Consider the following 14644-nt stretch of genomic DNA (forward strand, 5'->3'; position numbering starts at 1 on the left):
ATGTCCTAATGCTACTTCGATTACTGAGGCTAATGGTATTAAGTTGAAGCTTTCAGGGTATTTTTATGGAGATTTTGAACTAAACCAAAAAACATTAAGTGTATGTAGGTTGTCAACAGGGTGTATCAGCAATGCCTCAGGAACAACTTAAGATCATTAAGTTGAAACTTTCAGGTCATGTTGAACATACCAAAAGACCTAATGTACATACTATTACTAATATTTTCACTGTTGGTCCGCTGCTTCTACTAAGGGTAAGGGCACTAACGTAAAATTTTCTGGAAAAAATGAGGGGGATTTGGAACTAAATCAAAACACACCATACTTATGGAAGCTGTCAAAACGAAATACCAGCATTCTGTCAGGAAAACCTTAGAGTATTGAGTTGACACTTTCATGGCATATTGAGGGGGCTGTTGAACTAATCATAAGGCACTAGGTGAATTCTAAAACTACCACTACAACTACTAATACTGAGGCTAAGGGTATTAAGCTGAAAATTTCAAGGAATATTTAAGGAGATGTTGAATTAAATCAAAACAGAATATATGCATAAGAGTTGTCAAAATAGCATATCAGTTAATTCCTGAGCTAGTACTGAGGCCAAGTTTTAAGGTGAAACTTTCAAAGAATTTTTTAGGGAGAACTAAATCAAAACACACTAGGTGCATGCAGGCTGTGAAAAGGGCGCATCAGCAATATACCAGGAATGGCTTAGGCTATCAAGTTGAAGAATCAGGGCATGTTAAGGGAGACATTGAACTAACCAAAAGGGGCTATGTGCATAGTACTAGGGGGATATTTAAATAAATTTGGATGTTAAAGGGTAAATCTACAATATATATGGAGTCGCAAAGAATATTAAAGTGAAACATTCAGGGGATGTTGGGGTGTGTCTTTAACAATATCAAAATTAACAAAATTAAGCAAAATTAAAAAGTTTTTATTATTTTTTGAAACGGTGTAAGAAAGTCTTTGAAATGTCGGAAAGAAGAAGCTGTAATAGTCGGAAGGAACAAGATTGTCTGTATAAGAATATCTAAGCCATGTCGGAAAGAACAAGATGTACTGTAGAAAAAACATCGCTAGACCCACGAAGAAATATGGGCATACACTAACCAAAAGGGGCTATGTGCATAGTACTAGGGGGGTATTTAAATAAATTTGGATGTTAAAGGGTAAATCTACAATATATATGGAGTCGCAAAGAATATTAAAGTGAAACATTCAGGTAAAAACACACGAATGGCTGAGGGCATTAAATTGAACCTTTCAGGGCTACTACAACTACGAATTGCTACCGCTACTACTACTACTGCTGCTACTACGACTATTTATGACTATGGCTGCTAGTGTTTATGACTACCCGCAGCTGCGAATACTTGTGACTGCGATTAATCGCAACTCCATGCGACTTTGACTGCACCGACAACTTGCATATTTGACAGCAAATACTTGACACAGTGACCGTGACTATTTGCGACTGCCACGACTTGTGACTGCTACTGCGACGACTTGGACCTGTGACTTTGGCTATATGCGACTGTAACTAGTTGCAACTGCTACTACTACATTTAAGTGCACTCACTTTGTCAAATTGGCACAGATCAATACCTCAGGAATGGAACGGGTTATTAAGCTGAAATATTCAGGAAAAGATGAAGGGTATGTAAAACTAAATAGAAATAAACTATGTCCATCTAGATTGTCAAAAGGGTGTCTTTCCAATATCCTAGGAAAACTAAGGTTTTATGTTGGACCTTCAAAGTCTTTTTTTAACAGTGTTGGAACCCTTGGTCCCAGTTTGTTCAGATAAATGTCCTTCCCAAATTCTTTTCTTTTGGCCCCTTAATTATTTTCCTTCCCCTAGTAATAATTGTTAATTTTCCTTTTATTTTGGTGGCGCCATTTTCTGTCCTCCTAAATGCACAGTTGGTTAATAGACCACGAGGTTAAGTGCGCAGTTGGGATGTTTGACCAGTAACTTGGAAAGCCCTCGGATTGGCTGGGAAAATTCATTACCACCCCATCACCCGCTTGCAGACACGCGGCTGCCTGAGCGGGCTGGGGAAAATTTGTTCTTTTTTAGTCAGTTCCTTTTTGTAGCGTGTCTTGATTACAGAAAGATTTTTTATACTGTATAATCTTTGACTTTTCAGCCTAAGTCGAGTCTAAAGAGATAGTTAGCAATATAATCGGTAACCCTTGGCCTTAAAAGTGGCCCCTGGGACCATTCGATCACGCTAGTAGAAACGGAACCGTTGGAGTAAGCGCGGGAATCCCACTAACCTTTGGGCCGACAAGGGGTTCTCCCCCTCGAATAAGTGGCATAGCAACCTTTTTGCGCCATTTTTGCACCAATAAGTGGTGACCCCCGTACCTTACCTCCCAATAAACAGATGTTAAACTAAATCAAAAGACACTACGTTTACCAAATTTGTCCAAAGCGCAAAACTTCAGTATTTAAGGAACAGTCAAGGGTATTAAGTTAAAATAATCAGGGCATGTTGAGTGGTAAATTGAACTAAATCAATACGAGTTATTTGTATCCAAGATCGTTAAAAGGATGTATCACCGATAGAAAAGTCGAAGGAATTAAGCTGAAACTTTCAGGGCATATAGAGGGGGAAAGTTGATTTATATCTGTCTATAACCCACGTTGTACCACGATGGGGGTTAAAATTCCATCCGCCCTATAGAACCCCCAAAGATTATGCAGATGTTCAACCCTTACAGTTTGATATTTTCCCCTGTAGCAATCAATCCAGAGCACTAGAGTACAACTATTTTTAAAACTTGTCGCAAAATTTTGTCCAACTTATAAATAGTAAGCAAAATCTGGATTCGTAGAGAAAACCCGAAAAGACTAAAAATATTATTTAACTAACCAATCAAAAGGATTATGTCAATTAAAAACGCAGGAATTAACTTCAAATTTTTTTCCACAACAGAATTTTTTCAAAGAAAAGTAAAGAGCTACATTTAGTCAGGGCAAATGTAGACTTTGCCACCCCCTGCCGCAACCATCAATACTGTAAACATAACTATGTTTGTTCAAAATATTACAATTTAAACTTGTTAGCCCCCCCCCACCAGATCTGGCCCTGATCAGTAAATAAATGAAACCCAAAGCAAATAGAAATTACAATAAATAACCAAGTTAAAATCATAACGAGCAAATACTACCAATAAGAGGAGTAGGGCCACGGCCCCTTGTGCCTTCTAAAGACAAGAAAATAGTTTACACATTACTGAAAACGAAATCCATTTTAAAGGTCTTCCCTTTTATAAGTTCAATAACTAAAAAATTTATTATGACTTTCCGGCATTAATGGTGGTATATATTAAACTGTTAACCCACATTCAGTTGCTTTTTTTCAGTAATCTTGGCGGTGATGGTGAATTCTTTTTCTTTTTTTTTTTTTGATGTTAAGAGAAATAAAAATGCATAGCTTGAAAAAAAAAAAACTGTTTCCAGTAGAGATGCAGGTCAAAAAAGTGAATAATTTTGAGGCATATATTCAAGTATGCCTCCATTAGCTTTTTGAAGCAGGCCTTAAAACTGAATACTTTTCAGATATCCCCTAAAACTGAAGAATTTTGAGATATAAATTTAAGCTAGATTTCACCGGTTTGCTGGAGCAGGCGTTGAAACTTAATCATTTAGAGATAAAAATATAAACGTGCTGATAGTTCCGAAGACATAGTTCCGAAGAAGATAGTTGCTGATAGTTCCGAAGTCCGAAGACTGAATAGTTCCGAGACATGAATTAAAGTATGCAAATTTGAGTCTTAACGGAAATTTTTTTTTTTTAGAGCAGTCATAAGGAAAAAAAAATCTAAAAAATATAAAATTGCCTATATGAAAAAAAAAATCCATTCAGGCCTAATTAACCGGAAATTCCAGCCAGAAGAAATTCTTCAGAGTAATCATAAGCAAGAGAAACCGCCTACATGCAGCTAAGTATACACTTCACTATATTCTTGGATTAAGTGAAATAATCACGTGATAATATTGTTTAGGTCTAAACTAATAGTATTTGCAGGCAACATACAGAGTCGTACTAGCCTAGTGCCTGGTGCACTGGATTTAGGATCCTTTGTCCGAGAGGGCAAGGGTTCGTATTCTAGTGTATCCAATTATTTGATTTGGTATGGGTGTCAGTGGCGTGACTCTGTAAGCTCAGCCACAGCCGACCCAGCTCTAAATGGGTACCTGGAGAAATCTGGGGACAGTAAACAGGATGGCTGGCCCCCATTGCACTTCCTACCTGAAGGGCCTTGAGACGGTGATCAGTGCCGCCGGTTTGGACTTTAAGAGTCTAGTTCCGTATCCTTTATCTTTATCTTTTTGGCCATACAGCAATCACTTCTTAAAAAAAAAAAAAAAAAAAAAAAAAAAAAAAACGTAATTTATTGCCCTTTTCAACAAACACACAAACAAAAATAACCATTTTAGGCCTAACCAAACGAAAAGTTTCGGGATGCCCCCCTAGGTGCAGTTATGACTACTTTTTGTCACGTTCTTTGATCCACAGAAATAGCCTAGGAATGAAGAGATCGATTTAAACTTAAGTAATTAAATAATTAAACAAATTAACATACCACCATGTGCAACAACACCCATACTGAATCTGGGTTCGGGCATTTCACCAATCAACTTCCATTCGTTTACTACCGGGTCGTACCTCTCTATGCTACCACCTATGTCCTCACCAACCCAACCACCTAAGGCATATAGAAGATTGTCCATGGTGCAAAGGCCAAATTCACACCGGGGTTTTTGAAGACATGCTATCTCCGTCCATTTGTCATCGTTAACGTCATAAACCTAAAAAAAAAAAGTTAAGACAAGTTAAACTAAATTAGCATTTTTACAATTTAATTGAATTTTTCAGTAGGAGAACAAAACAAAATGAAGCTTGCCACAGAAGAAGAAGAACATTTTATCTGAATTAACCCAGTGCTACTTATGTATATCGTCTTTTAAAAGGGCAGAAAGGCAATGTGAAAGTCCTTCTGCCCTTTGAAACCACGACTACACTTAACAAATCACATAAATTATATCAACACAAACAATTTACTGAAACTAAATTATATAAGAAAAAAAACTTTTTAATACAAAAATAACCATAACTGAATACAAAAATGAAGGAATTATTTTGGCTTTACATCTAGAAGCTTTCATAAAAAATAAGCTAGAGAAAATAAATAATTGAAAAAAAGCAATAAAACGCTATTCACGGAAAAAAAAGAAAACAAAAGGAAAAACTGGCATTTCAACAAATTCCAAAATAGCAGAAACCAAAGTACGAAACTCTAAGGTAACAAAGGAAATATTCGGACTTTTATAATTATTTTTGTAATAAAAAGTTTTGATTTTATATTTTCACTGTCTTATTAAAAATTTCATCCATTTTCACTAAATTTTGGTTTCAATTATTTACATAGCCCCATCCCCCTCCAAAAAAATAAATAAAGGCAAGAAATGATGATGCTGCCCAACCCCCCAAAAAAACAAACAAAAAACACACAATGAAGAAAAAAGAAAAGAAAAAGTGGTGATCCCAGTCGTAAAAAAAGAAAATAAATTACAATACAACAGCATTTTTTGTCTACAGAGACGCAAAGAAGCAGGACAGCAATATTTCAGCAGGACTCGCCACAAAATGGCGATATCAATCTCGATACCTCTTGGTGTTGAAAGCTTGTAATAAAATTCGAAGGAACCAAAGATATGAAGATTCTACAGATACTTATAAAACTAATTTAAAGAATCCCCAAGCGTCAATCCTTTGTGAATGGCACAGTCCTGATATAAATTGCTCTGTTACAAAAGGCTCAGGGGTACATAAGATCCCAATACCCATACGCTGCCATTCAGATCCTGGGCGACTTTAATGATTTAAAGGCTAGCTGGCTCTCAAGTTCACTCTCACTTACGCAAGTTGTTGAAGTCCCAACACGCGAGGAAAAAGTACTAGACCTTATCTTTACCAATATCGAGGAGTTCTATAATCCCCCCCTACACTCTCCCCGCTATTGGTATGAGTGACCACCTTAATGTAGTATGGAAGCCTAGCAGAAAACCCCCTGACAGATCCCAGTCAGTGGTGAAGTACCGCCCACAAACTCAAGAACAACTCCAAATTTACCGAGAGTGGCTAGCTAGAGGAAACAGGTCAAAAGTCCTCAATATGAAGAGCGGCAACAATATGATGCAAGAGGTCACTGCTCAACTGTTGTAAGAATATGCTGTAATATTTCAAGTAAAGGCAATCCTGGCTAAGTCGCAATAGGAGATGCGAGTAACTTAAAAGATTAAGTATGTAATCAACTTTGGACATGAGCTTTCCAAGTTGGGATATCAAGACGAGGCTTAAAAAAGGCGCAATGTTATATCTCTCAAAATAAAGAAATCTATAAAGGAATTTGGTGCTCAAGTGGTTAACAAGCTTTGGAAGTCTAACCCCTCTAGATTCCACCAGAAGGTCCAGGAGATTATGGGACGGACTCGAAAGCAGCTGACAATCTACGGCTCTGATGGCGAACCTCTGAGCGCTGATATGATCAAAACACATTTTTCAAATATTTGCTGCGAACGCCCACCTCTTGACGTGCTGCCAGAAAATGGACCGATTGAAGAAATTCCGATCCTTCGCCCCCATTAAGTATGCGAGAAGCTCAAACGCCTGGATCTCAGGAAGAGTAATTACCCTCTAGAAATTCCTATTGAGTTAATAGCTCATTGCTCTGAGGAGCTTAGTCCTATTTTGGCTACCTGTTTCAATCAATTTCTAATAGATGGTACATTCCCGGATTGCTTCAAGACAGCCTATATAACTCCCATTCCTAAAATAAAAAAAAACCCTCTCACCTAACGATTTGCGCCCGATTTCAAAAACCCCGTGCCTTTCCAAAGTGTTTGAGGGCTTTATCTGTGAATATTTATATGGAGATATTGAAGCTAATTTAGAACTTCGGCAATTTGGCTTCAGGCCTGGACATAATACTACCCACTATCTTGTATGTCTTCTTGACGATCTGATAAAACATCTCGAGAAGAAAGAGTCATACGCAGAAATCCTTCCCAGCGATATAGTAAAGGCGTTTGACAGCATGCAACACCTGATAGCTATTAACCGAGCTAAAGAAATGGGTGCTCGACAGTTTCTTGTGAGAATAGTTGCAAGCTTCCTGCACAATCGAAACCAATGTGTTTCACTCACGCAGGATGAAGCATCCGAAATTCCAAGAAATATGGTGTGGAGCACCCCAAGGGACAAAATTAGGACCACTTATCTTTTTGGTTGTTTTTAACCCTGTCCTAGCACAAATACAAAGTTGCTACAAGTTTGCTGACGACCTGTCAAGCTTATCATTCCGCGCATTAGCGAGCCCAGCAGAGGAAATCACCACCTCATCAATATTTTCCCAGCTAAAGCATAATCTTGAAAATATAATGCTTACAGTTAGTGAAACCAAGAGCCATATTCTACGTGTTAGCTTTTTAAAATCTGCAATTCCGTCCCAAGAAGACACTGGACTTACAACTAAAGATGAAAAAAAAATCCTAGGAGTAATTTTCAAAAGCAACTTGAAATGGGATCCACATATACAGTCTATCCTCCAAAAGGCTTCCCTATGCTTAAAATCCTTTGCTTGCCAACCGCGGTTCAATATCCAAATTTCCATTATGCGCAGTCTATACTGTATGTATGTACGATCGCAAACCGAGTATGCTTGTCCCGTTTGGCACCCTGGTCTAACGGTTTTCTTAACCGAAAAGCTTGGAAATACTCAAAATCGGGCGCGCAAAATAATGCTTGGGGCAAACTATACATCCTATGAGGACAGCCTGCAGAAACTGAGGCTTCAGAAACTATCTGAAAGGCACCACGATCTCACGATGCATTTCGGAAAAAAATACCTAAGCTGTGATGTCCATCGCAAAATATTACAGGATTTCCAGGAATCACAGATCAGTTGGCCAAAAACACGTAGAGGAGCCCTCAGTTCGTCTTGCCAACTCTTTCGTCCCTCACCGCAAAAGGCATCATAAAGGTACCTATCATCGTTTGTTCCATACTTCGTGAACCACTATAATGAGGAACTAGTTGAAATGGAAATCTATAAAAAGTTGTGAAAAAGTTTATTTATTTTTATATTTATTTATCTGATCTCATGTGTTATTTTTTCTTGTTGTTTGACGTCCGCTGCTAGCTATAAGCTATTATGGAAATAAAGAGTTATTATTATTATATTCATAAGTGATAAATAATTGCATGCCAGATACGACCCAAATAAGAGTACGACCTGGTACTATGAATAAATGTTAACTTTATTATGACACAGGTAAATATCGTAACCATTATGCCAGAGAGTTGGGCATTAACAGTATCTAAACTCTTCATAAATAAAAATCTGTCAAGCTAATGACACTGAACATCGATGCGTCGATGTCGATGTGTCGAGTCTCAGCCAAAACTGAATCTAATCCAGGGATAGTTGCTAGATTATTTGTAAAGTATTGTCATATTAAGAAGCGGCAAAATTCCCCAGTGCGCAAGGTGAAAATTGGGCCATTACAGTGGATGTTAAAGGCTAAGAGGAATTTAAATTTATTTTTTCAATTCTATTTCTTGGATTTAATGTACAAATTTGCAAGTGGAGAGGCATATGATTTGAAATATCATTTCAAAGTGGAGCAACTGGCTGAGAAGTTCTGGCTTGCCTTGGGTGGGATTACTCTTGCCACCGATATAATTTACCGCGTGATGATGTGGCCCATATTCTTGCAGAGCGCCAGCAGCTTTCTCGTTTGGGGTCGAATTTTTTTGAGTCTGATGCCTTTGAGTTCCTGGGTCCTTGAGTTCATTTCACGGATGTTTATTCGCTTGTTTCTTTATTTTTCTTTTTTTTTACCAGGGCTGATAGACGGTCCTATAAAAGTCTGATTCAAACAAAAATCATAAGCTCCAGCGCCCAGCAAAAGTGGTTAGACCGTAAGTAAAGATTCCGTTACAAAAAAAAAAAAAAAAAAAAAAAAAACAAACTATGAGTGAAGGCTCGAACTTCACATTAAAAACGAATAGAAATAACAGACTCGATACGATACTAAACACATCGATGCTCGGTTTCATCAGTTTGACATATTTTTATTCTAAAAGAGTGTTTTTAGTATGATAGTATGATATAGTATGATAGATGATATCATCTATCATACTATATCATACTATTCATACTATAGATGATAGATACTATAGATGTATACATGTATAGATGTATACTATACAATTCAAACTATAGATGATAGATATGAATAGACTGATACGATATGAAACGAACAAACGTGGTTAGACCAAAAGTGGATAGATCGTAAGTAAAGTTCCTGTTACAAAAAAAAAATATGAGAGATTGCCTGAGCTTTATATTAAACAGAAATAAAATATTAAAATCTGTAAACTACAAGACAATTTTTCTGCCAATGAAAGTAAACAACATTAGAAATTGAAAACGAACACGAGTCTCCTGCATATGAGGACGTTGCCACGCCTCTTAGCCCCCCCCCCCCGCCACCACTTACGATTAACTAGTGCTTAACTAAAAGTCGTAAGACCAAATGACATCGTCAGTGGATGACTAAATTTTAGCGCAAAGAGCGAGGGGTTGAAATACACAGGAAAATTCCTGGTAATTTTGAGTTCTCATCTCGATCTTTACTATCATTTGATAAAACTTGTTTTTTAAGGTAATTACATAAATCAAGGTGCATAAGTGTACCCAGAGGGAGTTCTCGGCTTCATCCCCCCCCCCGGTAAACTTTTGTCCGAGTCGTACAAAAGAAACAAAAATACATATAAAAGAACTTTGCACACAGAAACCTTGATTATCACTAATCTTTTTAAAAGAATCCTCCGAATTTATTTTATACCCCCCCCCCCCCCGCAAATAAATTTTTGGTACGGTCTTGGCTCAGTAACATATCTAGCAGTAAAATATACTGTACACCATAGTAAATAATCTATGAGACCACTCTGGGTAAGCATGACAAGGTAAGAAAAAACTCAAAAATAAGAAAAAGAAGATAGATATTCACAAACAGTGAAATCGAAAATTCAATGCAAATATTTCGTTAAACGTGGGTTGAGCTAAATGGAGTAAACCTAATGAGGGTTGAATTGAACGGAGGTTTTGTGAAATGGTATTGAGTTGCATGCGGGTTGAGTTGAATGGCATTAAGTTGAACGTGGGTTGAGTTAAATGGAGTAAACCTAATGACGGTTGAACTGAATGGACGTTGAGTTAAATGGAATTGAGTTGCATAGGGGTTGAATTGAATCGATCTGCCCGATCAATCGACAAGTTGGCAAATCAACAAAATTTACCGGAATGTCGAGCAAAATGAATTCCCTTATTTATTTCCCTTATTTATTTCCCTTATTTATTTCGGCATATACCTCCGCTCGACCGTCCTCGGCGAAGAAACAAAAAAAGACCTTAAAAAACAACCACTAAAATAAATAAAACCAAACCGTTAAAAACACCTCTAAAATAAAAGTGGGATCCTTCCCAAGCAACGGTGAAAAGGATTATTGAATAGAAAATTAAACAAGGAATGACAATTCAAGTAATTAAATACGTGTTCATTTTATTGAATACTTTTTTAAATTCAAATCAAACAGTTTGTGGTAACGAACTGTAAGTAAGCGACCCGGCTCAATGGTAACCCAAACTCTAGAAAAAGTTATTTTGATGCAAATAGAGACATCTAAAGAATTTCATTTTTTTGCTGATTTCAAATATATTAGTTTCATCAAGTTTCAACCTGCTCATCTAAAGTTAAGTTCCTGACAAAATTTGGCTGATTTTAAAATAAAGGGGTTACGACCCCTAAAAGTTATAGAACCTTAATGAAAATCACACCATCATATTCCGCGTATCAGAGAACCCTACTGTAGAGGTTTCAAGCTCCCATCTACAAAAATGTGGAATTTTGCATTTTTTGCCAGAAGAAAGATCACAGGTGCGTGTTTATTTGTTTGTTTGTTTTTTGTTTTTTTTCCAGGGGTGATCGTATCGAACCAGTTGTCCTAGAATATCGCGGGAGGGCTCATTGGAATGGAAATTGAAAGTTCTAGTGCCCTTTTTGAGTGACCCAAAAAATTGGAGGGCAACTAGGCCCCCTCCCACGCTCATTTTTTTCCCAAAGTCACCTGATCAAAATTTTGAGATAGCCATTTTGTTCAGCATGTTCGAAAATATTATAAGTATGTCCTTTAGGATGACTTAATCCCCTTAATTTCCCGGGGGGAGGGCTGAAAGTTATGAACTTTACCCAACGTTAACATATAGTATTGGTTATTTGGATGTATACAGACGTTTTCAGGGGAGATTTTTCCTGGTAGTGGGGGGGGGGGTGAGTCAGGGGTTATGTGGGAGGATCTTTCCATGAAGGAAGTTTTCAAGGGGGAAGGGACATTGCTATGAAGGGGACGCCGGACTTCCCAGCATTATTTAAAAAAAGATCATAAATTTAATATAAAAACAAGTATTTCAACTGCAACAGTAGCAACATCGAAACTTTAAACGAACAGAAAATATTACATATATAATTGGATTCACCCCGTAGTCAATGCCTCGCTCTTTAAGCCAAAGATTTTTTAGTACTTTCATAAGAGCTATTTATTCTAATTAACGGCCTTTGTGATTAAGCGGTCAATTCTAAAGAATTGGAACAAAATTTGAACTTTCACTTAAAGAGCAAGGTATTGACTAGGGGGCGAACCCCCTAATAAACGTATTGAAAATATACGAATATAGAAGTCCGTTACGTAAGTTAATTCGTAAGTTACGTATATTTATTACTAATAAAAACGTTCGTAAATAAAATTAAACAAGTTTCGAGAAAGCCATTTAACTAAATAAAAGTAAATTAATATGAAAATTTTGTTTTAATTATTCATGTACGGTGAGCCAAAATCAAAACCTGCATTTATTCAAAAAGGTTCAAAAATTAAATAAAAAAAACAAGTTTTTTAAACTGAAAGTAAAGAGCGACATTAAAACTTAAAACGAACAGAAATTATTCTGTATATGAAAGAGACTGTCCCCTCCTCAACGCCTCGCTCTTTACGCTAAAGTTTGACTCCGTTTCACAACTTCATTTTTTAAAATAATAAAAAACTTTAGTGTAAAGATCGAGGCGTTGAGGAGGGGACAGTCTCTTTCATATACAGAATAATTTCTGTTCGCTTTAAGTTTTTATGTCGCTCCTTACTTTCAGTTTAAAAAACTTGTTTAAATATTTAAACAATTATATATTTAAATTTTAGTAATTTAGGAAATGTTAGAATGTAGAAGACAAAAATTTGAAATAATTATTTCATTATAAATGGGGCTCAAATAAGTTTCTCTCGTATCTCCATTAAGGGCCAATTTTTTGTGTATATATTTCTTGATTTCGATTGCCTCTATGAAAACTTGCAAAAGACCTTTAACAGAGGCATTAACGGAGGTATTTTCAAACAAAATGAAGTGATGTGGGCTGTGGGTGTGGTTTGGGTTGTCTTATACGTGTTGAGCCAAAGCAGAATCAAAATTCTCGCGCCTTTGGCGTAGCTTTATGGCTTTATGGCGTCGGGCCATTGAGGAAGAGCCAGGCGTCAGCTCCCATGATTTTTGGAATAAGATATCGTTAATTAATTTTTTTTTGGGGGGGGGGATGTATGTTGGGTAATGGAGGGAGGGTTAGGGTTATGGCTTCGATGATTGAAAATTTGTGTTCCAACAACTCCTCTTCCAATTGTTCGTGAGTTCTACCAATATAGAAGCGACCACAAGAACAGGGGATCCTATTAACATCACTTCTCAGTACGGGGCTGGTTTTAATTTTCCCACAGTTGTAGAAGGTCTGCAATATATTTGAGTTACTGAATGCTATATTCAGGTTGGGTCTTTTTTTTTTTATTTTCAGTTGGTTGCTCATTTTTGGAAAGTAGGGCAAAATAGCGAAATTTTTTTTTGGCCTGTCAATGGGACGCTTTTAATTAGACGTTGTGTAGTTTTATTATCCTTTACTGGTTTTTCAACCTTTTTCTACAACTCATTCCAGTAAATTTATAGGACATATATTGCAGAATAGAATGTCTTATGTATTCAAGTTCTGGGACTGTGTGAGCTTCAGAACATATCCGTATCGCACGATTAACCAAGAAAATGACCACTCATCTTTTTACACAGGGGGAAGGGGAGGGTGGTTGGAAAAGTAGTGCAAATGTTAATGGTCGTGTGTGGGTTTCCTATATGTCAAAAAATTTAACGACCCAGTAGTGGGGATTTGTCACAGAAATAGTGGTGAACGTCTGCAGTGAGCTTTGCTGGGACTAAAGATATGCCACTCACGAGAACACTAAGTTGTCTCGTTTTTCGCAATACGAATTTATCGAAACTAGTAGATTAGTTAAAGCAAGGTGTTTTGCTAAGGCTTACATATAGGTAGTTTCTCATTCTTCTCTTATTGTTTTACGCATTGAAAACTCTTCTGGAGAGGATGCTCCCGATTTCTGATACTGCCGATTTCATGGATATATAATGAGTCGGAGATAATAGGCTTGCGACTGTCTGTGCAGGATTTCGACTCTTGCTGATAGAAGAGCATTGCCAAGTGCTGAAAACCATTTTGTCACCAAAATAGGCTCAGGATTACACAAAGTCTCCATTCATACTGAAGGTCCCAGGGACTATAGAATATTAATCGCTCATTTTATGACTAAAAGTTTTGGGTATCAGTTATAGTAGTATATGCCCCTGTAGAACCGACTGACGGAGATACTAGTGACTCGGAAGAATTTTACCTACAGTTACAGGAGCAAATAGACAGGGTCCGAGGTAGAAATATGAGGTTTTTACTAGGAGATTTTAACGCCCAGGTCGGTAGAAATAGGGATCAATGGTATCTTAGCGTACAGAAATTTGGTGTAGGAAAAGAAAAGTTATGGATTTGCAATTCAAGAAAAGAGTTTGACTTTTGCAATTTTGTAAGTATTGTATTATCTTAAATATTGTATTATGTAAGTATTATCTAGCCATAACCAATACGGTGTTTGGTCAAAAAATGGCTCATAAGTTAACATGATATTCACGTTATGGCAAGACAGCATACCTTATTGATTATGTTATAGTAAACCGAAGACTGGCAGGATCAATACAAGATACTAGGATACATAGGAGTGCTGTTATTGATGTTAAAAGTAAAGATCACCATCTAGCAGTGTCAAGGCTAGTAGTGTTAATTTAAAGCTGAAATAACGGAAGGGTAGCTACCTCCCGGGAAATTATAATGTTGGAAGACTCCAGGATGAGAATTTGAGAGAAACTTTCCAGGAACAGTTGAATACTAGCCTCGAGAGTTTAAAATTTGACAATGTAGAAGATGGATGGAATAAATCTAGGAGAAACCTTTTATAATTTTAGGAATAATTTTTGGATGGAATAATTCTAGGGATAGATGGTATCCTAGCCTAAGTAAATTTGGTGTAGGAAAGAAAACCATGTTATGACTAAGATGGGCCCAGGATTGGACAAGGCCTCCATTAAAACAGGTGGCCCCAAAAATTCACTCCCGTCTGGTTCTAAGCCTACG

General features: G+C 37.0%; 2 protein-coding genes across 2 annotated transcripts in view; both read right to left on the reverse strand.

The window, feature by feature from the left end:
• LOC148948053 (uncharacterized) overlaps positions 1-14644 on the reverse strand; it is a 476379-nt gene that overhangs the window by 237376 nt on the left and 224359 nt on the right. The gene's annotated exons all lie outside the window — the stretch shown is intronic.
• The window catches only part of LOC148948058 (actin-binding protein IPP), an 80126-nt gene that overhangs the window by 10432 nt on the left and 55050 nt on the right, over positions 1-14644 (reverse strand). The window contains exon 8 of the mRNA XM_089095675.1: positions 4606-4831. Coding sequence (XP_088951801.1) covers positions 4606-4831 — 226 coding nt within the window. The remainder of the gene's footprint in view (positions 1-4605; positions 4832-14644) is intronic.

This window comes from Artemia sp. Qi Xiang Cuo, chromosome 10 (genome assembly GCF_049724085.1).
Source record: "Artemia sp. Qi Xiang Cuo chromosome 10, ASM4972408v1, whole genome shotgun sequence".
NCBI classification, from domain to species: Eukaryota; Metazoa; Arthropoda; class Branchiopoda; order Anostraca; family Artemiidae; genus Artemia; species Artemia sp. Qi Xiang Cuo.